The sequence below is a fragment of the Gopherus flavomarginatus genome, chromosome 5 (genome assembly GCF_025201925.1).
Source record: "Gopherus flavomarginatus isolate rGopFla2 chromosome 5, rGopFla2.mat.asm, whole genome shotgun sequence".
Lineage (NCBI taxonomy): Eukaryota > Metazoa > Chordata > Testudines > Testudinidae > Gopherus > Gopherus flavomarginatus.
In genome coordinates, this window is record NC_066621.1 from 25,575,799 (window position 1) to 25,600,135 (window position 24,337).

Here is a 24,337-nt window from a genome sequence, read left to right on the forward strand (position 1 = left end):
TGTCTTATTTGTGTTTAAGCTCACCAAAGATTTCACTGTTAAGCCAAGCTGGTTGCCTGCATATTTGCTATTCTTTCTGCACATCGGGATGCTTTGTTCCTGCACCCTCAATAAGGATTCTTTAAGATATAGCCAGCTCTCCTGGACTCTTTTCCCCCTCATATTAGCCTCCCAGGGGATCTTGCCCATCAGTTCCTTGAGAGAGTCAAAGTCTGCTTTTCTGAAATCCAGAGTCTATATTCTGCTGCTCTCCATTCTGCCTTTTGTCAGGATCCTGAACTCAACCATCTCATGGTCACTGCTGCACAGGTTGCCACCCACTTCTACTTCCCCTACCAATTCTCCTCTGTTTGTGAGCAGCTGGTCAAGAGGAGCACGGCATCTAGTTGGTTCCTCCAGCACTTGCACCAGGAAGTTGTCCCCTACACTCTTCAAAAATTTCCTGGATTGTCCGTACATCCTCTTCATCAGCTTGAAGAGTTTCAGCAGGTACATCTCTGTCCACAATCGTTTTTAGAATTTCTATCCATTCCATCAGGTTTTGCTGATTTATCAGTTCCAGAGGTAATGTATACTAAAGAAGAGCATAGAAGATTTTGAACATCTGTTTCTGATTGAGGACAGACTGATCAGATGGATCAGAATGAAACGATCTTTCAGAATGGGCAGGAAGTGCTGCATTGCTGCTATCAAGGGACTCTGCTCCTCTAGTTTCCTGTATTCATAGTCTGTATCCTCCACATCCCAACATACTACCTCATCCCAGAGTACCCTCCCACACCCTGAACTCTTCATTTCTCGCCCCACCCCAGAGTCCACACCCCCTAAGCCAGCTCCGTGAAAATGAGCTAGTGAGGGAGGGTTGGGAGAGCAAGCGAGGGGTGTGGGGGGAATGGAATGCATGGGGGGCTGGAGGCAGGACAAGGGTGTTCACTTTTGTGCAAGTAGAAAGTTGGCTGAGGTCACATGTTGAGGAGAGTTTTACCCCTAGAGTCACCAGGCTCCAGCCCATTATGCCAGGCCTGCTGTGCTCGGACCCCACAGTGGTGGATTTACAATGGTGCCAGAGGCTCCATAGAGCCAGGCCCATGGCCTGCTCTGCTTATACTATGCCTCAAGACCCTACTGGCACCCCCTGCCCACTACTTGCTCCTTTCAGCCTGCCTGCCGGCTGGCTCAGGTCTCCTCTCTGCATCCTGGCCCTTCCACCCCCTGCTCAGACCTCAGTGCATCTCCAGCTCCTGGCAGTCATAGAATATCTAGGTTGGAAGGGACCTCAGGTCATCTAGTCCAACCCCCTGCTCAAAACAGGACCAATCCCCAGACAGATTTTTACCCCCATTCCCTAAATGGCCCCCTCAAGGATTGAGCTCACAACCCTGAATTTAGCAGGCCAATGCGCAAACCACTGAGCTATCCCTCCCCTCTCTGCTTCCCACCACCTGTGAGGCCCCACCTGTCTCCCTGGAGCTGAGCTGCCTGGGACTGCTGCAGAAGCCTGGCCAGTCTCAGCTGGGGATGAGGGGGAACAGTGTGGGGGGGCTTGGCTGGTCCCCTCCAGGCAAGTGGGTCTTGAGGGATCCTAGCTGGGGCAGGCCTGGCCTGGCTGATCATGCCACTCCTGGCCCTGGTACCAGCCCTGGCTACGCTGCCACCTCAGCCCGGCAGACACAGTCACCTCCTAGCAGGGCTGGTGAGTGCAGCCGGGAGGCAGGAGCTGAGGGAGTAGATCTCCGGGCAGGGTGTTGGGCTGTGCGGAGGCGGGGAAGATCTGTGCGTTGGGGCACTAGGGAGTGGGGGTTCTATGTGGGGTGCTGGGCAGCTGTGGCGCTGTGGGCTGGGGGGCTCTGGGCAGGGGTGGTGTTGTGCAGGGTGCTGTTCATTTGTGGGGGAGGTCGGGGGAGCACTGGGCATAGGGGTCGGGAGGGTTCGGGCTATAGGGAGTTGGGAGGTATTGGGCGGGGGCGGGATGTGTGGCACGGCATGGGCCCGCCCCCGAGGGGAAGGGACATGCTGGCAGCACAGAGCCAGACAGGCCACTGTGAATCTGGCAACTGCTGGTTTGTAACTAGTGCCCTGCACTGGGCTGGCCCCCATTGCCCCTGGCTGGCCCCTTGCTCCAGGGACCGACCGACCTCCCCACGCCAGGTTCCATTGCCTCCATGGGGCCCCACAAAAAGTTAATCTGGCCCTGGGACCCCATGCAGAGGTGCTGGAACTAGGGGTGCTGGGGGGGGCTGCTGCCCCCCTCAGCTTGAAGTGGATTCCGTCACGTCCCGGGTTTGCAGTTTGTACAAATTACTCCAGCACCTCTGCCCCCACCTCCCGGCGGGGCGGGGCTGCCTGCAGGCAGGCTGCAGCTGGGAGCTCCTGCGATCCCACAGTGCGCCGGCAGGGTGCGCTCTAGCCCCGCCTCCGCAGGAAAGCTGCGCACGCGTACTGAGCCGTTGTACGGCCAGTTTGTTGTTCCTACGCATGCGCCCTGCATCCCGTTTCCGGCGGGATCTGCGCGTTCTGTCGTCGCTCGTTTCCTCATTGACGCGCCTGCGCAGTGCGGACGTGTCGTTCCTCAGCCTGCTCGCCGCCGCTGCCACGATGGTGCTAGACCTGGACCTGTTCCGCGCCGACAAGGGCGGGGACCCCGGCCGCGTGCGGGACACGCAGATCAAGCGCTTCAAGGACCCGGCGCTGGTTGACGCGCTGGTGGAGGCGGACGGGGCGTGGCGGCGATGTAGGTGCCGACCGGGGAGCGGGTCTCTGCCAGATGGGGTCCGCGGCAGGGCGGCGCGCATGCGCGAACGGCCTCACCCCCCCCCCGCCCCCCGCCAGTGGGATTCCCCCTGTACTGGGGGGAGGGGTCCCCGGGTTCTAGGTACCCCCCTTGCAGGTGGGGGAGGGGGTTCCCGGGCTCTGGGTGCGGCCCCCCCTGCAGCGGGGAGGGGGGGGTCCCTGGGCTCTGGGTGTGGGCCAGCCCTTGCATCTCCATAGCCCCGTTCAGCCGCCTGTCGCTTCTGCAGGCTGTGAGCGTGACAGCAGCTGTCAGTGCAGGATTGTGCCCATAGCGAGCAGGGCTGTTCTGGGTCCCTTTGTCCTCAGGGTGAGCAGGCCGTGATGCACCCAGCAGCTGAGAGTCTTTTGGGGCCGGGCTGGGCACAGTATCCCCCGAGCCAGCAGAGCTGCGCAGATTGCTGAGTGCCTGCGTCTCCAACTGAAGTCAGTGGAGCTGCTGTGCATGGGCCTCTATAATCTGGGCCTTTCATTGTTGCTGCCTTCAGTAGGAGCCCCCTAACTTCGTAAGGGTGTGGAGCATGCGCTCGGGTCTCCGGCTGGTTACCTGACCTTGAAATCTAACCTGCACAATGACAGTTTTGTTCTGTTTCACCCCGCTTCAATTCCACATGATTTCTGCAGCCAGTCAAACCAGTGCTGTAGCCCCTGAGTCTTGTATTAATAAGTAATTAGAAATATCTGACAGACTGGAACCCATCTTTTGACTGCCTAAAGCATTGACTACTGACTTCAGCAGTTCCTGAGATTACTGGTGGCTATGTCATAAGTTAAGTTTGGGATGGGAAGATAAGAATAGTAAGAATTAGGTGACTTTTAGGGCAGTGGTTCTCAACTAGGGGTCTTGGGCCCCCAGGCGGGGTGCAGGGAGGTTTCAGGGGAGCCACCTAGCATGGGTGGCATTCGACTCACTAGGGCCCAGAGCAGATAGCCAAAGTCCAGCCATGCAGGACTGCAGCCTGCCTGGGGCCCCAAGCCCCATCACCTAGCACTGACACCAAAGCCTGAGCAATTTAGCTTCACAGTGCCCCCTATGGTGTGTGGCCCTCAGCAGTTCCCCTTGGTACCCCGTAACACCAGCCATGGCTTTTATATGCAGAAAAAATGTTGTGGCACAGCTGGGCTGTGGAGTTTTTATAGCATGTTTGGGGGGCTTCAGAAAAAAAAAGGTTGAGAATCCCTGTTTCAGGGTCTGATATGTCATGGTTCAGCAGTCCTGGAAATGCTTTGCCAGACCAGTACAGGTGTTCTTGGGACTAGTAAGCTTTTCCCAGCTCTGGTCCTGGAGCTGTGACCGGAGAGAAGTAGTAAATCAGCCCCTGATTTAGGAAAATGTCACATGGACTGAGACTAGGCAAGGGGATCTTTCTAATCTGAAACCTCGTATTTTGTGGGTTACGTACTGATCCATGTAAAGGTCATCTATTTGTTGAGTAAATATGGTAGCTAATGAATTTATGTAGTTGTAATGGGAGACAGATCACTCTGGGAATCTGCAAAAGAGGCCACTATTTCTAGGATACAGGAGCTTATGTTGTTGAGGGTTGTTTTTAGCAATAGTAATTATTAGAATGTGAAGCCATTGGCTAAATGAAGTGTCTTTAACCCCACTTCTAATGTAGTTGCCTTCATGTGAAAGAACCTTTCCTTGTTATGGAAAGAGGTTAATGCACATTGTCAGACAGCACTGTTTGCTGTCAGCATGCACTATATTAGTGTCTTGCATATCTGGGCAGTGCTGCTTAAATGCCGACGGTGAGGCAGGAGGTTGCTGTAGTGAAGCTCTGGGCTGAAGGCAGTGTCACAGTGGCTATCCTCTACTTTTGGAAGTGAGCACTTTGATGCAAGAGAAGCTGTGCAATGAATGTGTGTTTGCATTTAAATCAGGGAAGCACTATTTGGCAGGATGCTGCTTGGGGATTGGTGATTCATGCGTCTGATGCAATCCAGCTGCAATTAGCGTAGAAACTGATTCGTTCATGCCACAGATCCAGAGTAGTCACTATTCAATCAGTTTGCACTGTCAGATCTCTGGGAATGCAACTTTATATTTGGGAGAGAAGGGCTGGAGGAATTTGCTTTTTGGTTTCTCTGATGTTCCTAGTATTCAGAGCACCTTGGAAGAATATCATTCAGTGACACCACTTTTAATCCACTTTTTTTTACTGGTGTAGATATATATTTTTTAAATCAGCCACCAATATAAACCTGAGCTTCCTGGTTGAGTGATCTCAAACCACATCACACATCTGTTAAGCCCCCTCTTCCCCTCGTGTATAAGTGTTACCAGTATTTACAGGGTGTGAACTTAGACCCCCATTAGCTACAGTACTAGACGGAGACTGATAGTGGGAGGTGCGCACCAGTGAAAACCAGGGTGGTGCTGTTAAGCAGTGGCTCTCAACCTTTCCAGAGTACTGTACCCCTTTCAGGAGTCTGATTTGTCTTGCATACCCCAAGTTGCACCTCACTTAAAAACTGCTTGCTTACAAAATCAGACATAAAAATATGAAAGTGTCACAGCACACTGTTACTGAAAAAGTGTTGACTTTCTCATTTTTACCATATAATTATAAAATAAATCAATTGGAATATAAATCTTGTACTTGCATGTCAGTGTATAGTACGTAGAGCAAGTCTGTATGAATTTTTAGTTTGTACTGCTTTGCTAGTGCTTTTTGTGTAGCCTGTTGTAAAACTAGGCAAATATCTAGATGAGTTGATGTACCCCTGGAAGACCCCTGTGTACTCCCAGAGGTATGTGTACCCGTAATTGAAACCAACTGCTCTAGAGCAGCATTTGTGGCCACCAGAGGCTTTTCTTGCAGTCACAGCCTCCGGGGCTGTGAGTGGGGGAAGGGAGCAAAATAGCAGCCCCTCCCTTTGCTCCTGGGTGCACCCCCTTGGTGTCAATTGCTGGGGTGCCAGCAGGGATTGGGACCTGTCCCCCCTCTGGAGACATCTGTGGCACAACACTGGAGGAGCAGGCAGCTGGTGAGTCCCACCCCTTCCCAGGGGCGGTGGAGCTCAGGCTTTGGGCTTCAGCCCTGGGGTGGTGGGGCAGCAGGGTGTGGCCGCGGGGCTTTGGGCTCCAGTTCCAGGCTCTAGCTGTGCAGCAGCAGGCCCCAGGTTCTGGCTGCAAAGCTTCAGACTCCAGCCCCCTGCTGATGCCCCGGGCCCCCCAGCCAGGGCTTAATTTGTCCCCAGGCTTGACAGGGCTGAATAAGTCTGCTGTGAAAAGTGATACTTGTATGTTTGTTAATATCACTTTTCACAAGGGACTTACTAATTAGAAGTAAAAAAAATTACAATGATTTGGACGTGTGTATGTGCATATTTATTTGTTTTTCCTGAAGCTAATGAAGTATTTTAGGAAAAATGTGAATGTGGCCATCAGCAAGAGTTGCCACCAGTTTTTTTTCCTGAGAACCCTTGCTCTAGAGAGCCTGGTGACAAGTGTGATTCTATCTCCTGCACTCAGGACTGGCTTTAGGAAGTGCGGGGCCCAATTTGAACATTTTTGGCAGAGCACTGGCAGGGATGACTTAAAAAAAAAATATGTTAAAAAAAAAAAAAGCCTTTCATTTCTTAACAACTGGTTCCCTATAAAAAGTTCTGATTTAAGGGATGTGCCACAGTATGTATTTTTTATATCATACGTCCGTATTTTCCCAGGATACATTTTTTAATTTTAAAAATTCCTCCCGGATGGCGATTTAAGAACCAAGAAGTCTGATATATGTGGGAAAATACGTATGTATGTTAACCCTACCTAAAGTTCTTTTTTAAAAAGGTGGGCCTGAACTAGAAATGAGCTCTGTTTCACATGCATGGGTCCCCGCCACTCCCTGGGGTGTGCTGGGGTGTGCTAGGGTGACCAGATGTCCCGATTTTATAGGGACAGTCCCAATTTTGGGGTCTTTTTCTTATATAGGATCCTATTTCCCCCCACCCCGTCCCGATTTTTCACACTTGCTGTCTGGTCACCCTAGGGTGTGCACATGTGTGGGTCCCAGCTGCTTCTTGCCCCACACTCATTGAAGCAGGTGTGCAGGGTTACTGCCGTGGGAACTGCAGGGCACCACTGGATGTGGGCCTGGCTGGAGGCAGGGCAGGGGCTGACTGGAGGTAGGATCTGGCTGGAAGCAGGGCAGGGGGTGCGGGGCTGGCTGCAGGCAGGGTAGGGGGTGCGGGACTGGCTGCGGGCAGGGGCTGGCTACAGGCAGGGCAGGGGGTGCGGGGCTGGTGCGGGAAGGGGATGCAGCAGAGGCAGGGTACAGGTACAGGGGGTTCAGCCCACCCTGTATGGTGAGTGCCCCCTCCTCCCTCCCTCCCTCGCCCAGGGTAGCAGCAGCAGCAACCTGGGGCTTGGGGGCTATTTAAAGGGCCAGGGGCTCCCCTGCTTCCACCGCCCCGCCCCTGTAAATAGCCGAGGGAGCCTTGGCTAAGTGTTGGGGCTCCGGCGGCTATTTAAAGGACCGGGGCAGCAGAGGCAGCTGGAGCCCTGGCCCTTTAAATAGCCCCCAGAGCCCCCTGCTACCCGAGGGCTCTGGAGACTATTTAAAAGGCCTGGGGCTCCCCTGCTTCTACTGCCCCTGCCCTTTAAGTAGCCACGGGAGCACTGGGGAAGGGGTGGGGCTCCAACAGCTATTTAAAGGGCCGGTGCTGTAGAATCAGTGGGGGCCCTGGACTTTTTAAATAGCCCCCAGGGCTCCAGCAGTGGGGCTCTGGTGGCAATTTAAAGGGCCTACTGGGAGCCCCAGGCCTTTTAAATTGCCCCCTGGGGAAGCCGGGCCACCCCGGTACAGTGCACCGGCTCTTGGGCGCGGGGCCTGATTCAGGGGAATTGATTGAACTGACCTAAAGCCAGCCCTGCCTGCACTTGGGTTCCAGCCAAGATACAGTTCCTGGATGCATTAACAAGTTCCTGATCAGTTTCAAGCCTTCCTCTCCCTAGCTGGAAGGGAGTAGGCACTTCCTGGTGTTCCTGTGCTGCAGAGCCTCCAGGTTAAAGGGTTGGGTGAGGGAGGGAGGTTCCCCTTCCCCTTTTCCCATGCCCCTGGCTAACACCAGGATGGCTAGGTCTCTGCTGTTCTAACTGTCCCCAGATCTTCATGTTTATGAGCCCTCCATTCTAGTTCCTGCATTTGCTGTTGCTGCTTCCAGTTTTCCCCAAGCAGTAGCAAAGGAGGAAAATGAGCTAGTTCTTATGTTTCTCGTTTTTTCCCCAAAGCTCTGAATAACTTGGTCTGAGGTAAACCGGATGAAGTTCAATAAAGACAAATGCAAAGTGCTCCACTTAGGAAGGAACAATCAGTTTCACACATACAGAATGGGAAGAGACTGTCTAGGAAGGAGTATGGCAGAAAGAGATCTAGGAGTCATAGTGGACCACAGGCTAAATATGAGTCAACAGTGTGATACTGTTGCAAAAAAGCAAACGTGATTCTGGGATGCATTAACAGGTGTGTTGTAAACAAGACACGAGAAGTCATTCTTCCGCTCTACTCTGTGCTGGTTAGGCCTCAACTGAAGTATTGTGTCCAGTTCTGGGTTCCGCATTTCAAGAAAGATGTGGAGAAATTGGAGAGGGTCCAGAGAAGAACAACAAGAATGATTAAAGGTCTTGAGAACATGACCTATGAAGGAAGGCTGAAAGAATTGGGTTTGTTTAGTTTGGAAAAGAGAAGACTGAGAGGGGACATGATAGCAGTTTTCAGGTATCTAAAAGGGTGTCATCAGGAGGAGGGAGGAAACTTGTTCACCTTAGCCTCTAATGATAGAACAAGAGGCAATGGGCTTAAACTGCAGCAAGGGAGATTTAGGTTGGACATTAGGAAAAAGTTCCTAACTGTCAGGGTGGTTAAACACTGGAATAGATTGCCTAGAGAGGTTGTGGAATCTCCATCTCTGGAGATATTTAAGAGTAGGTTAGATAAATGTCTATCAGGGATGGTCTAGACGGTGTTTGGTCCTGCCATGAGGGCAGGGGACTGGACTCGATGACCCCTCGAGGTCCCTTCCAGTCCTAGAGTCTATGAATCTTTAGTGACACTGACCAGGCTCTTGTCCGTTTCACCCTTCTGCTGCTTGGGAAAGCTAAGCAGAGGCCCTGGAGCTGTTTCTGTAGGCTCTGGTACATGGTAACATTTGGGAGCCTGTCCTAGCCCCCATAAGAAACTGGAAATGTTTTAAATGAAAATTGACATTTTTTTCTGGAATCTGGGAGGGGTGGAAGGAGCTGCCTCCCCTTCTTGCCATGGGTCTTCTGCTCTACGCTGACCAGTGGAGGTGAAGGGATTGTTTTCAAGCCCTGAAAATTTACCAGCTCAGGCATAAAATCTCCTCCTTCACTCCAACTAATGACACAGTGAATAGTTTACCTTCCACTCGGGGTGAGTGAAACTGTGCATGTCTGAGTGAAGCCACTCAGTGATTCTGTGAGGTAGTGAAGTATTGTTTTTGCTTTATAGTGGGGAAATGGTGTCACAGGGGGACTGACTTGCCCAAGGGCATGCAATGAGTTTGTGGCAGAGGGTTTCAGAGGGGTAGCCACATATCTCTCAATCCTATTCCCGCTATGATGCCATTTTTTCCCTCCAGGTTATGGAATGCCTGCTCAGGGCAAGTTTCTCCTCTCCATTTTGCCAACTCTCTGAATAGGATCTGTAAAGCTAATTGAAGCAAAAAGGAAATGAGTTGTGTATCTGAACTGTTTGTGTCTGTGATACATCACCTACAGGGATAACAACTTACCAACTCCACACGTTTCTGAATCTGCTAGCAAATGTATAGTTTCACTATGGAGATCACTGGTTTATTTTTTCCTCCAATGCTTCCTTTCCAGGCAGATTTCGTGCAGACAACCTGAACAAACTGAAGAACCTGTGCAGCAAAACGATAGGTGAGAAGATGAAGGTAAGAGAGAGGAGTGCTATGAAATCATAGCAGCTGTCTTCCCTGGTAACATGGTGCTAGTGTAGTGCTGATGTGGTGCTATTTCTTCTAGTCTTGTTGAAAAGCAGTGTAATCTCGCTAATCTTCCTGCAGTTGATGACCTCTAGTAGGAAGAAGTTTGCTTAGTGAATGACCTGAAAAATTTCCATAGAAATTTTTGACAATGTCAAATTAAGGTTGTTGCATCAATAGACCTGAGAAAATTGTCCACGTGTCGGATGTACTGCCGAAGCATATAACTAGTTAGAAGAGTCCACTACCCTGCACAATCTAGCCATGATTTTCATTCTGTGTCATACTGTGGATCACTTTGTAAGATGAAGTTTGAGATCCTCTCCTAGGCCCTCTCCTCCCAGTCCTGATTCAACACATTGCAGCAGCTGTAGTGCATACCCTTGTCGCTGCTTACAGCATATGTTCTTAGCATGCTCATTGTTCTTCTCGATTCTTCTCTTTGCAGAAAAAAGAGCCTGTGGGCGATGATGAGTCAGTACCAGAACATGCACAAAATCTTGATGGCCTCACTGCCGACATCTTAGCGGTGAGTTACACCCCCAGCTTTCACGGGGCTGCGGGCATTCTGAAAAGTGACCATCGACCGCTTGCCTTTTCTTTCATTCCTGTTTATTTCACTGTCTTCCAGGCTGAAGTCTGACTATTCCTTACTTCTGCAGTCAGAGACCTCCAGCCAAATCACTCTGTGCTGTGAACCTGTTAGATCTTGTTAGCTAGGTAGGGTCAGACTGAGACAATACTTTAATAGGACACCTCTGAGGAACACACCAAAGTGCTATTGGTGATTCAGCCTGTGGTTCTCTTTCCTCAGTCTGTACTGAACCAATTTCTGTGCCTGGAGATGAGGAGCACTGTGCTGCTGGCGGTGCCGTTTTTCAGCCGAAATGTGAATACAGGAATTGTCAGACTGGATCAGCCCCCTGGTCCACCCGAGTCAGTGTCTTGCTTGCCAGCAGTGGCCAGCACCAGATGCTTTAGAGGCAGGTACAAGAAACACTCAAGCACGAGGTATATTATTGTGTCCAAAATTCAACATTCAACAGTATCCACTGTTAGAGCCAGATATTCTTATCCATAGAGAGATGTTTTCAGTCCCTTTTCTAAATCTTAAGATTTTGGCCTAACGTCCTTTGAACTAAGGAACTCATTGCCATTCACACGCATGAGAAGGTATTTCCTTGTGTTAGTTGTGGATTTACCACTGCTCCGTTTCTTTGCATGTCCCTTTGTTCTTGTGTTGTGAGACAGGGAGAACAGGAGTCACAATCCTAGTCTCGTCAGTCTCTCTTCAGATCAATTTTACCATTGCCCTAATCATTTTTGTTACCGTTTTCTGAACCTCTTTAATCCTCCTTTTTGAGATGCGATGGCCAAAATGGCGCATGGTTTTCTAAAGGAGGCACACTTGATTTATGTAATCACATCACGATATTTCCCGTATGATTCCCCGTCCCTTTCCTTTTGCATCTTAAAATTTTATTTGCTTTTTGGCCGCAGCTGCACATTGAGCAGAGGTCTCCACTGAGTGGGCTACGGTGATGCCTGGGTCCCTTTCCTGAGTTGATCTAGTGAATTCAGATCCTTGTAAAGTTTATAATTAGTTCAAATTATTCCATCCCAAGTGCAATACTTGGCATTTATCAACATTTAGCTTCATCTGCCATTGTGCTGCTCATTCCCCTAGCTTGATTAGGTCCCTCCGAAGTTCCTCACAGTTCTCTCTGGATTGGACTGACCTAAATAACTTAGTGTCATCTGCACTTCACTGCTCACCCCCGTCTCCAGATCACTAATAAATACATGAAGTAACGGTGGGCCTAATGAGAAGCTTTGAGGCAACTTCATCTTCTGCCATGATGAAAACTAACCCTTTATTCCTACTCTGATTCCTGCCTCTTAGCCAGTTTTTGATCTATGACAATACTTTGTCTTTCACTCCATGATGACTTAGCTTCTGTAGTAGCCTCTTGTGAGGGACTTTGTCAAAGGCCTTTGACAGTCTAAATAAATTGTCAGCTGGTTCTCCTTTATCAAATACTTTACTGACATATTCAGCGAAGTCTGTTTAATTAGTGAAACGTGATTTACCTCTGCAAAAGCCTGGCTGGTTAGGCAAAGATCAGAGTGGTTTGCACTATTTAAAAAAACTCCTTTGGCCCTTTTCACAAGCATAATGCTCATTTTCCCTGTTGTTTAAGCTGTATGGTGACATACCCAGTGATCTGTGTGTAACAGGGTCTTCAGGTAACCCAGATTAAGAAAGTCCGTGTTCTTATTGACGAAGCCATCCTGAAGTGCGACGCCGAGCGTGTGAAACTGGAGGCAGAGCGGTTTGAAAGCCTCCGAGAAATTGGAAACCTCCTCCACCCCTCTGTGCCCATCAGCAACGACGAGGTAGGAACCAAACGCATGCCCTCTGTGTAGACAGTGTCTCTGGCAGGTTTTGGGAAGTAACATACGATCAGCTTGAAACAACCATGCACAGCACATCAAAGTGACCGCAGACACAGTCAGCGAGGTCCCTGTTGAGAGGAGTTGCTGAGATCAGGTAGGGAGTGAATGAAATCTGCATTACAAGACGGTGTCCTGCAGTGAAGGAGCTCACTGAACACAAAGACCTGCTCAGCCAGTGTGGAACTCTCCGCCATTGTTCAGTGCATACATGGGAAACTTAGGCAGAGCCAAACGCTGGGATCTGCCCTTGCCCATTGCGTTCACCCAGCAAGAATGTTTAACTCCAGGAATACAATTGGGCTGGGCCAGCAGCCAAGTGACATCATAATATGCTGCCGGCAGGGATCAGCATTAGGGTTCTGAGCTGTGTCTGTCAGTTGCCTGGATTTAGTCGCTATGGAGACTGCAGAGCCAATCCCAAGGTGAGGGAGCCCCTCGGGTTAAGCCCAGTAACAGCTGTGGCAAGCGCTCCGACAAGTATTGATGTTCTCCACTGAGAGATGCCTGAGGCCTGAGCACTGACCCTTGTGGGGAAAGGGAGGGAGAGGAGTGAGGGCCTGACCACTCCCTCTTCACTCCTTACCTGCCTTCCGCAGAACACACTGGCCCAGGGTTCTACGCCCCACACTGGGCCTGGCCTGGCGGGAGCAGGTGTCAGAGGAGACTTCCAAGTGAGCCCTTGTTTTCCTCATCTCGCCCTGCATGCAGGATGCAGATAACCGAGTGGAGAGGATCTGGGGAGACTGCACGGTGAGGAAGAAGTACTCCCATGTGGACTTGGTGGTGATGGTGGATGGCTACGAGGGAGAAAAGGGGGCCATAGTAGCTGGAAGCAGAGGGTACTTCCTGAAGGTGAGAGCCCCAAGCCCCAAACCTTCCTGGTTCTGGGACGCAGGAAAAGGAATCAGACAAGCATAGAACAAGCCACCTGGCTTTGTGGCAGAGATCTGCTCCTTTCCTGCCATTTGTGCTGTACCTCCCTCTAATCCTGCAGTGGGCACAAGTGCATTTTCTGGTGCTGATCGTGTACTAGGCAGAAGGAGCCTCTGCACGGCTGGTGGAGTTCAGCCTTGCATTAGCTTTTTAAAGACAGCTGCATGTGCCACAGTCAAAGGGTGTCACACTGGCTGGTGATAGTATGGCTAGTGCTGCATGTCTCCTGCTGTTGCTAAGCATGTTTTCAGCTCAAGACGCTCCATGTCATGGCTGTGTATAAAACATTTTGGACCAAGACTTGCATGGGGTAAGCCCTTCACCGTTGTTTGTCCTCAGGTACCATCGGTTTGGACTCCTTTTTCTGTCCTAGTTATTGGCTCCGTTCTCTAAGCTGAGCTGTTGTAGGCACTTCTGGCCTGGTTGTCAGAGGAGCTCAGCACACAGGACAGGAGTTGCATGCACTCAGCACCTTTAGAGTCCAAGCCATTAGTCCTTCATGTGACCTGAGAGGCTTGTCTTGTGTTTGTAGGGTGCCCTGGTTTTCCTTGAGCAGGCACTGATCCAGTATGCTCTGCAGACCCTGCTCAGCAAGGGATACACCCCTATTTATACACCCTTCTTCATGAGGAAAGAGGTGATGCAGGAGGTGGCTCAGCTCAGTCAGTTTGATGAGGAGCTTTACAAGGTAAGCTGCAGGGAAGGGCCTGTGCGTCCTGATGCCGGCAAACCAAGTACAGTTTTCCATTAGTGTTTGCCATGGCAAAGGATCCTTATAGCCTGTGGCTCTTGCTGTTCCTGGGGCCCAGGTCTGCGTTGCTGAGGCTGTTGCACATATCCATAGATGTGTGTTCTGCTCTGGTATGCTGACAGAGTGCTGTTCAACCCCTGTCTCCAGGTCATTGGCAAGGGCAGTGAGAAATCAGAGGACAGCTCCATTGATGAGAAGTACCTGATTGCTACCTCTGAGCAGCCAATTGCAGCTTTGCACAGGGATGAGTGGCTGAAGCCGGAGGATCTGCCCATCAGATATGCTGGGCTGTCCACCTGCTTCAGGCAGGAAGTTGGCTCGCATGGCCGTGACACCAGAGGCATCTTCCGGGTGCACCAGTTTGAAAAGGTAAAGGGATGCACTGCTAGCCAGTTAGCTAGGAAGTGTTTGCAGGATGCGAGTAGATAAGAATGGGCTCAGGGTCTTTCCTCTCAGGTGTAGATATTTGAAGGGAAAATGAGTGAGTAATACCTTGGAGCAGAGGGGAGCTGCAGAGCCCTCTCGCTGTATGATCTGAGAACAAGAGTGACTCCAGAAAGCCCCCTCTGGGGGGTGGTGTGATGGGTTGCTGCTGGCCTCTTCCTAGTAAAGTAGTTACAGATTTGTGAGACTGCAAAGGTCCTTTTGGCTCCTTTAGGGGACTGTCAGTATAAACTGCTAGCAGTTTCCAGGCCTGCTGTCATTTCCTGTCACTGTTGGTTTGTTACACTGGAATTCCATGAGACGGACTTTGGAGAAAACATTCCCTACTGCAATAATCTCCTTGTCTTCTGGTTCCCGTTCTCTGAATCCACCATTCCTGGGCCTTGCCCCACCTCTGAGCAGCAGCACACTAAGACGTGCAGTTTGACCCTCTGCACATGGTTATAGCTTCTCTCCCCTCCCCCCAGATTGAGCAGTTTGTCTACGCGTCGCCTCATGATAACGAATCGTGGGAGATGTTTGATGAAATGATCGCAACTGCTGAGGAGTTCTACCAGTCGCTGGGCATTCCTTACCACATCGTCAATATTGTCTCAGGTATGGAACTCGGCTCTCCTGGTCCGGGGTGCACATGTAGGGGTAATGTGACAGGACCAGCCTGTCATCAAAGGACAGAGGCCAAGACAGGAGGCAAGTGGGCAGGGCAGTGTTGGAGGAGCCAGCCCTGGCTCTGGTCCTGGCTCAGCTTCTGACCTGTGGGTGAGCTTGGGTAAGCCCCACCCCTCTCTCTGCTTCTGGTTATACTGTGTACAGCACCCTGCGCAATGGGCCCTGGGCTCAGCCTCTGTGCACCATTGTCCCACGGCCTGCCAGAAGTTGTGGCTGACGTGGTCGGGAAGGACCAAAGTGACCCGTTTCCTTGGTGGTCGCTGTGCAGTAACACTTCAGGGACATACACTGCATTGGCTGGGCCCCAGCTCCGAGTAGTGCCCTGCCTAGCCATGGTCAGAGCAATCTTGGGAAAAGCGAATCATTAACTTGTATTAAGTCTGAAATGGCTTGTCCCTTCCTCTGGGGAAGGAACTGCTGTGACCTACTAGCAGCATCTGTGTGGCCACACGGGGGAGTCCGGGGCAGGCCATTTTGAAAGCTGTGAGAGTGTTGGTTAGGCACTGCTGGGCCGAGACTGTCACTTTGATCCACCTACTATACCCTTGCCGTTACCTTGTGCTTTCCCCGCCCCCCAGCTGTCTAGCTCCCCCTGTTGTCTCTCTAGGTGTTGAGCTAACATACAGCAATGGGGCCCTAACTGGGTTCCTACATGCTTCAGGAATACAGGTGCCAGGGGGTTGGTTTCTGGTCCCTGTTTCTTCCCCGGGCCAGCGGGGCGAGGTGCTGCAGAGAAGGCAGGTTCGTCCCCATGAGAGGAGGAAGTGCTGCGTGCTCCCATGGCTCCTCCTGGCTGGTGTAGAGGCAAGCTGAGCAACAGGAGGGAGGGGAGAGATGTCTTCAGTGCCAACGAACCCTTTAAAATCGAACGCTTAGTGTGTGGCTTGAACCAGCCTTAGCCGGGAATCTGAGCCTGAAGCTCCTCTTGCTAAGGCCGTGTCTACACTGCGGGATCTGTGATGTACAGGAGGTCACACTAGATGATTTGACAGCCCCTTCTGCCCGCTAGCTCTGACAGATGGGGATAGCTCAGTGGTTTGCGTACTGGCCTGCTAAACCCAGGGTTGTGAGTTCAATCCTTGAGGGGGCTATTTAGGGAACTGGGGTAAAAATCTGTCTGGGGATTGGTCCTGCTTTGAGCAGGGGTTGGACTAGATGACCTCCTGAGCTCCCTTCCAACCCTGATATTCTATGAATGAGATGCTTTGCCTGGTGGCTCTGTGCTGACAAAGCCCCCTAGTGTCGATGTGGACGAGCCAGGTTGTGGGAGTTTTTCTGTTGGCATAGTGACACCACCGCCCCGAGGGAGCCAGCTGGGCCAGCAGAAGCCCTCCTGTGCGGGTTTGCCAGTGTAGCTTTGTTGGCTGGCAGTACAGTTCTCTCACCCCCCTGCCTGACACGGCTGTGCAGTGTAGACCTGGCCTCTGTCATCTGTCTGTACCTCAATACGACGGTGCACCTGGTGTCTCAGAAGGCCCGCCCAGGCCGAATGCCTTGTAACCCCTATGAGCTGGGTGAGAGCCAGGCACAACACTCCTGTCTCTTGTAAGGCTCGGCGCATTGGCTTGACGTTGCCTTTGTTGTTAGCAATGGCAGGTCCCCTTGGCAGGCGGCAGTTTTTGGAGCCGACATCACCCGGCAGATCCTGGAGGCTGCTCTACAGCGCTTGGTTTCCTGAGGCTCCTTCTCACAGTTCACTTATTCAGCCTTCACCCCTCTTTAAAACAAGGGACCGAAAGGGGAGGGCACTACCGGTTCTCTGCACGGGCCCTGTGTCCCGGAGCTACTGCACTGCACTGGGGAGTGGGAAGGGGAGCTGCTAGAAGTACGTCCTGAGTGGGGCTGGGTGGGAATGGTATTCGTGTCGGATAGGTCTGATCACCTGTCACTCTGCTCACTGGCCAGGTTCAGGACTGGCTCCTTCTCCCCTAAAGAGCTGGCATAGGAAGGGGAGAACAGGGAAGCCCAGGCCAGGAGCCACTCTGAGTGCGAGATGGGCCAGAGGGTCATCCAGCAGGAATTGACACTCCAAGCTGCACCCCTGGAGCAGTGGCAGAGATCCTAGATCCTCCTCTTCCAGGAGAATCCCCATTGCGTAGAGTCCTGCAGAGCCCTAAGTACTAGTCTTCACTATGACGCTGTCTTGGGGGTCTCTAAGGTGCCTGTCACCGGGGTCTCTGGGCCCCATAATCATTTGTGGTGAAACCAGAGCACAGCAGTTGGGCAAGTAACTTAGCAGGACAGGCTTTGCTCTCTGTCCCTGCAAAGCCACTGCTGGGTTGGAGGCAGCATTTGGCGCATTCTCCCTGCTGCCTTACCGGCCAGCCCAAGTAACTGCCTCGCGCTCTTGCAGGCTCCCTGAACCACGCTGCCAGTAAGAAGCTGGACCTCGAGGCTTGGTTCCCAGGGTCGGGTGCCTTCCGGGAGCTGGTCTCCTGCTCCAACTGCACAGACTACCAGGCCCGTCGCCTGCGGATCCGCTACGGGCAGACCAAGAAAATGATGGACAAAGTAGGTGGCATTTCAGTACCTCCTTTTTACTCTCCGTGTGCATCCTGAGGCAGCTGAATACCCATCTCGGAGCAGTTACCTCCCACTGCATGCTCAGTGTCTGCCAGCTAGCTGCTCTCCCCACTGGGATCGTTCCTCGCTCTTGCCTGCACAGCAAAGTGAATGTATTCCTTGCCAGCGCAGTGTTCCATCCTGGGAGAGCACATCCTTCCTTCCAAAGGGCGAGATCCTCGCTGAGCAGCCCTGGGCACCAGCCGCTCCGTCCTCTCTGCTGGGTCCCAGTTAGAGCTGGGCAGAAAATTTGGCAGTGGGGGTGGGGAGGTGTCTTCTGCAGAAAATTTTGGTTGGAACCTCCTCCCCCTAACTGCCCTTCATTTTTCACCTTAATTTTCCAGGGACAGCTCCTGAGTAGGTTGGGACAAAAATTCAGATATGTAAATACTTTGGCCCCAAACTGAAATCTTGATTTGGAAATGCTGCTGCGGTGCCTCCCATTGAGCTCCCTGGTCAATGATGCATCAGTCTCCCCTCTGCAGGAGGGGAAGCAGCCCCTTTAGCCTGCTTTGTCCTTGCAGGTGGAGTTTGTCCATATGCTAAATGCTACAATGTGTGCCACGACCCGCACAATCTGTGCCATCCTGGAGAACTACCAGACACAGGACGGCATCCTCATACCAGAGAAACTGAAGAGTTTCATGCCACCAGGTACAGCGTGGAAACCCCTTCACGTGGCACCCCTGCTCTGTGCATTGACCCACCTCTCCCTGTCTGCTGTCTCCTCCCGCACCTGGTAGCCTAAGAGAGGGGTTCTAGCACCAGAGAGGCAGGGTGAAGGGGGACTCTGGCCTGGAGCAAGTCCAGTCTGCTCATTCCTTCCCAGCGCTTATACCTCTCCTGGATTTCTTCCCCCAACCCCACTGCTTCCCATGTGACTCTTCTGCAAGTTCTGCCCTCTGAGCAGGAAGCCAGCAGTGGGGAAGGGGGAGGGAAGGTTGTGGCTGTGGGGACTGGAGGAATGAGGGCTTCTGGGCAGGACTTTCCTTGGTGATATAAAGGGGAACGGTTCTCAGGCCAGGAGAGCATTCCTGGCCCGCTCTCACCATGGGTAACTGCCTGCGTCTCTCGACAGGTCTGAAGGAAATGATCCCCTTTGTGAAACCTGCTCCCATTGACCAGGAACCTTTTAAGAAACAGAAGAAGCAGCATGAAGGAAGCAAAAAGAAACCAGCTGGTGGCGATAGAGTCCTGGAAGGGCGAATGCAGAACATGGGCGTAAACGACGCCTAAACCCAGCTCCCCCGTCAGCTCCCCAAGGCAGTGCCGTCTGGTGTGAGGAACCCAGGGCTGGGAGCCGGGCTCCTGGATTCCAATCTCAGCTTGGTCACCAGCTGACTGCGTGACCTGGGGCAAATCACTCCCCTCTGCTTCGTGTCCCCCGCTGGAGCGTGGGATGGCACTCAACTCCCCTGCCTCGCGGGGTGCTGAGGCTCCCGCACCTGGAAGGTGGAAAGCACTCGCGGTGCCAGCTGGTATTCTCCCCAGCAGCCATGTCCCTTCAATTGTTTGGCAGCCTGTGGAAAGGGTTTCCTGGGGGGGGCCCTAGCCAGGGCAAAGTGCTGATGTCCTGTTCATGCTCTCAGCAGCCCCCACCCCCCACCTGAACCCCAAGGGTAAGGAGTTGAGAAGGGAAAAACCAGGCGGGGCTCCTGTTACATATGTGATTTACTGTACCCATAATCTCTTTGCATGGATGTAGGATTGTGTCTGAATCAATGCAGTGCAATAAAGCAATGTAGGGAGACAGCTGGCACAGGCTCCTCACCACTGACTCTTTGGGCTCCTGCTGCTTTGTCCCCGTAGCTTAGAACTGTCCGCTCAGGTTCCCCTGCGGGCGAGTCAGCCGATGGCCTGCAGATACTCTTTCTCCTTAGCGGGACTAGCCCAGCAGGACTAGCACCTGCTAGTCAACAGAATAGTGAGCCCCTGCCTAAGGCCACACAGCAGGCCAGAGGCCCAGCTTCTCTGGCCGTGGTGCTCTCCCTGGTGCGTGAGAGCTGGCAATGCAGGTTGGGGCATTCTCCAGACCACGTCAGGTACCAAATGCCAAGGAGCCAACCCTCTGCACCGCCTCCTCAGCCTCTGAGGAAGGAGTCAGAGAGGGTGCAGGGAGACTCTTCAGCTAGAGGAGAAACTGAGAAGCAAGTGCAGGACTCGTTGCCTGGAGACATTTCCTGCTCATGCTCTGAGCTAGACCAGGTCTTGTTGCAGAGCTCTGGTAGATCGGCAGCTGGGGGGTGAAAGCACCTTGTGCGGATTCTCTGCTTTGACGGGGGGACAATTTGATTCTGTACGACAAGACCCTGGGCTCCTCTCTGCTTTGCATGCGCTTGGCAGTTCCTGGGAGTGTGTGGGGTTTCCTTGTTAACTGGCCTGTCTTTCTTTTCACCCTATTGTGCTGATTGGCTGCAGCCAGTGATGTATTTCTAGAGCAGTTGGGATGAAGAGCTGTGGAAGCAAAGGATGATAAAGATGGATGGATCTAGGCAGCGCTGCTGAAATCATGTATCTCCATGCAGTGTGATGCCAGGGAAGCTCTTAACTCTTCAGTGGCTAGGATAAGGAAGTCCATGGGGCCCTCTGCCCTATAGATCCTGGAGAAGGAGCTCGGAGGAAGCATGCTGCCTGTTCTCCCACCTGCCTTCTGAGGAAGGGTCATGTATTGAAACCTCCCATTTCGGTACCAGAGGCTGCAGGCTGCTGCTTACCTACCCTTGCTAATCCCGAGAGCAGAACTGGAGAGTTGTCTGGCCAGCCACCTACTGTTCTCCCACACACACACACACCCTCACTATGTGCAAGCAAGTCCCAAGCCCTGGAAAGGCCGAGATCACAGTGTCTGCCAGATCCTGGCCATTTGTCAATAATGGGCCAGTACTGGAGCTTCTAGCGGTGCTCTCCAGCTGGCCAGGGAGTGTCGCCCACCGCAGCCACCCTCCCCAACAGCCTCGTTCCATTTGCCATGTGAAAGGGGCCCAGTGGGCAGCGGTATCGTAGCTAAGTGCCAGCCCTCAGCATGAGGGCTCAGCTTGGTATCTGAGCAGCTTCAGGGCAGTGCTGCTGTGTGGTGTTTGGGCAGGGTCTACTTTATTTACTCGAGAAGATGATGCACGTTGTGCCAGCTTCATCACTTGTAGAACTCCATCCATATCAACCTCTCTGGTCCTATTTCCCACCACCCGTCCAAGAAACCAGGACCTCCTTCCCCTCCCTTCCTATGGCCAAGGGGTGGGGCTGGGCTTCTGCCACACACACCCCCATTAGACCCTGACCCCTATCCCCAAACAGAAGGGGAGGATCGGCCCTGGGAAAGCTACCCTCCTAGGGTGTGTAGGGACCCTTAATGACCTTGGCCAGTCTCTTGCCTGGATGTGATCCTGCTCCTCTTCTGCCCCTCCAGCTTCTCACCCGCCCCCTGCACCGTGAGGGTCTGAGAGGAGGCAACCGGGTGCTGGATTCACTGCCAAAGCCACAGGCTGGATGTTCACTCTAGCTGCCCTAGGTGGACCCTGCTTGCGTGCTCTAGGCACCTACCATGTTAATGTCACTGTGAATCCTGCAGCGCCCTGCCCAGTCCCTGGGACGGTGCAGAATGTGCCCGTGGGACCTGAGCAGTGGTCAGTGATGCACCATAAAAGGCTTTGCAGAGCGGGTGCATGAGCAGAATAATGAGCGGAAAGCCTGAATCAGTAACCTGGATGTTACCCGTACAAGTGGGTGAGTTCTGGGAGTGTCGGGGTCTCTGCAGTGATCTGAACTAACCTGTGTGGAGCTGGCATGCAGTCTGTGTGGCCCTGCCCAGCTGGGGAACCCAGCTTCCCTGCTGGAGGGCAGAGGGAGTCCCCTTTTCCATCCTGGTTTGTTCTGTGCCTATGAGCCCAGCTGCCTGGCTCCTCTGTGCAGCGATGCCACGTCTCCTGCCCTTGCAGGCAGGTGGCTCAGTCTAGTGGCTAATTTCATGCTGACTGACTTGCACTGCAAAGGTGTGATTTTTTTTTCCCCCTCTAGGGTGGGCCCCCAGCTACATGCTAGCCCTCTACACCCTAAATAAACCAGTGCTCGAGTCAGGGTGACCTGGCATCACAGCCATCTTCCTTCGCAGGACCTCTGGGCCAGGCACCAGTCTGCTTCCCATGGCCATGCCACTGGCATTTCATTCATTAGCTTCAGTGCTTCTTCCCATACCAGCCATGTGGGGCAAAACCCCCTTCCAGGGGCCATCTTCCTGCCGTGCCCTTACCCAGGGCCAGGAATACGGCAGAGGCTGTGCCAAACACTGAAGTGGGCGTGGGAGGGTAATCGGATTCCCAGGAACTTCTTGCCTCAGTTTCCCCATAGCAGCACTGGGGATGTGAGGGGGTGGGAAGGAGCTAGAACACCCCGGTGGTGGGTGTGAGGCAGAGGAAGGACGGGTCTGTGGTGAAGGCACTGTGCAGCTGCTCTCATCCCAAGGCAAGTCGCTCGCTCTTCTCCTCGGTTCCCAGCTGTCCTGGGGCTGGCAGCACTTCCCCAGACTGCAGGTAGAGCACGGACGTGGGGCCAGGCCCTGAATCTGCACAGCGTGTGCTTTGCTGGATTGGGCCCTAGTTCCAGAGGTGGGTCACACCCAAGATGGGCAATGCCAGGGGGGCAGGCTGCCATGCTAGCCTGAAGGGGTAGCTGCTGCAGTACCCTGCTAGGCTGCAAACAGCCACGCATGGGGTGTGGGTCCCAGCTAGGTGCTGGCTCTGGGGGAGGCTGCTGTCAAAGGTATGTACTAGCCATTCAGCAGTGACCATTCTACTCCCGGCAAAGCAGCAGCGTGATGTCAAGGTGAGGGTGTCAGCCTGGGGTGCAGGAGACCAGCTCCCCACAAGCCCATGGGGTGTCTTAGCCCCTACCTCCCATTGATGTGAGGGAAATCAGGCATCTACATACCTCTTAGGAGCTGGGCCTTCATCTCGGGGTCTGCACTTCTGGACAGGGGGAACCATGCTGCCCAGCCTCCTGGGCAGGTGAAGCGTCAGTCCAGTGCAGACTGGGGCACTTGGAGAGCGTGGTGATGGGGCTGGTAGCACCTTAGCCACTGAGGACAGTTCCTGTGCCACCCACCCAGGTAAGGCTGGGCCCTGCTGGGCTGGCTTCGGCAGCCTGGTCAGGTGCTGGCCTGAAGCTGACATAGATGCTAAAGGACAGGCCCGGCATACGGTCTTCCCTCTGCACGGAGTGAGGCTGATCACAGGGCAAGTCATTAACTGCTGCATTGCCCAGAGAGGGCAAAGGTATTAATGGCCGGCTGGGAAGCGAATGCCCCTCCAACCCACCAGCAGGGCAGATACACAAATCAGCCTCCTGCTCACTGAGCTTAGGACCACAACTGAGCTTGGTTCAGCTACTAGCCAGTTAATATCACCTGGGCCTTGTGGATCTGCTACGAGCTACTGTATCCAGCAGAGCCTCCCCTGCTCTGCCTTATGGGCATCCAACCATGTGCCTTGTGCACCCACACCCTGTGCCCTGAGCTCATCCACTGCCACCAGGGCACAGCAGTCAGGTGAAATAAGGGTTGCAGTGCCAGGCACCAGGGCTGGGTTTGACCCACTGTTTTTAAGTATCCTGCAAAAGGAAGGAAGTGGGGTTCTGTCCCTCTTGTTTTACTGCTTTATGATGGATAATATGAGAGTGCCAGGGTGGTGGTGGTCATGTCATTTAATGGACCAACATCGGGTGATGAGATTTTTCCCCTGGCCCATTTTTGTTTTACCTTCAGATTGGCTACCCTGGGTTTGTTGGGGGCCTCCTTGGCAGAGCTAGAGCTGTGGAGTCAGAGCTTTCCAGCCTTAAGTGGAGGTGGAGGGCTTGATTCTTTAACCCAGAGACTTTTTCTCCCAAGTGCCTGGCAGGCATTTGAGTTCAATAAGTATCTTTTAAAAATCCCTTCCCCTCAGACTCAGGTTTCACTCCTGTAGTAAATGTGGTGCCATGATGTAGCTAGTTCTCCATCTGTCGAGAGAAACCACCAAGAAAACAGGAGTAGATAATTGCATTTCTGGGCAGGGGGGACAGGAATTGTTTTAAAAATCTTAAAACACCTCCCCCTTGGGGCATGTTTTATTTGTCCTTTAGAAAGGGGAAAACCCAATTTCTGTTTTTCCTTAAGGCTGATAGTCTTAAAGCAACCTGCAAACTCATTTCTGGTGTAAATCTCCTGATGCTAATTAAGTGAGAGCAGGATGAATTGGGTCCAGGATGTTTATACAGGCAGCTGCCAGCTGTTTACACACACACTGGCCCCGTTGGGTCCCAAATATCTGTGTGCACTGACTAGTCACAAACATGCAGGGCCTCGGTCCACTCTTTGGGACAGGAAGTGCTGTCTGTGCTGCGTGGACAGTACCTTGTATGCTGGGGCCCTGGGCACAGCCCGTTGGCTTCTGGTAGCTTCCAAAGCCAGGAGCATGGCTAGAGGGCTCACAGACAATTTAAAGGGATACTGCCCAGTTCCCGCTGCCCACCTCAAATGAGACAGGCACTGCAACAGTCTGGGCCCCTCTGGCAGCCCAACCCTTGATTCAGGTGCTGGGGATCTGACCCTGTGGGACTGTTCTGGATTCAATCCTTGCACTCTCCCCATATTTGGGGGTTGTATTCACCAGTGAGCTGTAAGTGGCGGGCCACCATCAGGGCGACAGATGCAACACAGCCCATTGGCGTCTTGGTCCAGCCAGCGTGTTAGTCCAGGTCTGGCCAGGGCCTGATGGGCCACGCACTGCCTCGGCC

The 24,337-nt window shown here is 52.8% G+C and overlaps 1 protein-coding gene across 4 annotated transcripts; it reads left to right on the forward strand.

The window, feature by feature from the left end:
- The first annotated feature begins 2,527 nt into the window (after positions 1-2,527).
- SARS1 (seryl-tRNA synthetase 1) lies at positions 2,528-19,329 on the forward strand. Of its 4 annotated transcripts, XM_050956244.1 has the most exons (11): positions 2,528-2,731; positions 9,635-9,705; positions 10,205-10,285; positions 11,995-12,153; positions 12,922-13,065; positions 13,679-13,834; positions 14,045-14,266; positions 14,809-14,938; positions 17,364-17,521; positions 18,097-18,226; positions 18,651-19,329. In XM_050956244.1, the coding sequence occupies exons 1-11, from the start codon at positions 2,596-2,598 to the stop codon at positions 18,806-18,808; spliced, it is 1,545 nt and encodes a 514-aa protein (XP_050812201.1). In that variant the 5' UTR covers positions 2,528-2,595; the 3' UTR covers positions 18,809-19,329. The 4 variants fall into 4 exon arrangements, with proteins under 4 accessions (XP_050812201.1, XP_050812203.1, XP_050812204.1 ...); XM_050956246.1 differs by lacking the exon at positions 13,679-13,834; XM_050956247.1 differs by lacking the exon at positions 11,995-12,153.
- Positions 19,330-24,337: the final 5,008 nt, after the last annotated feature.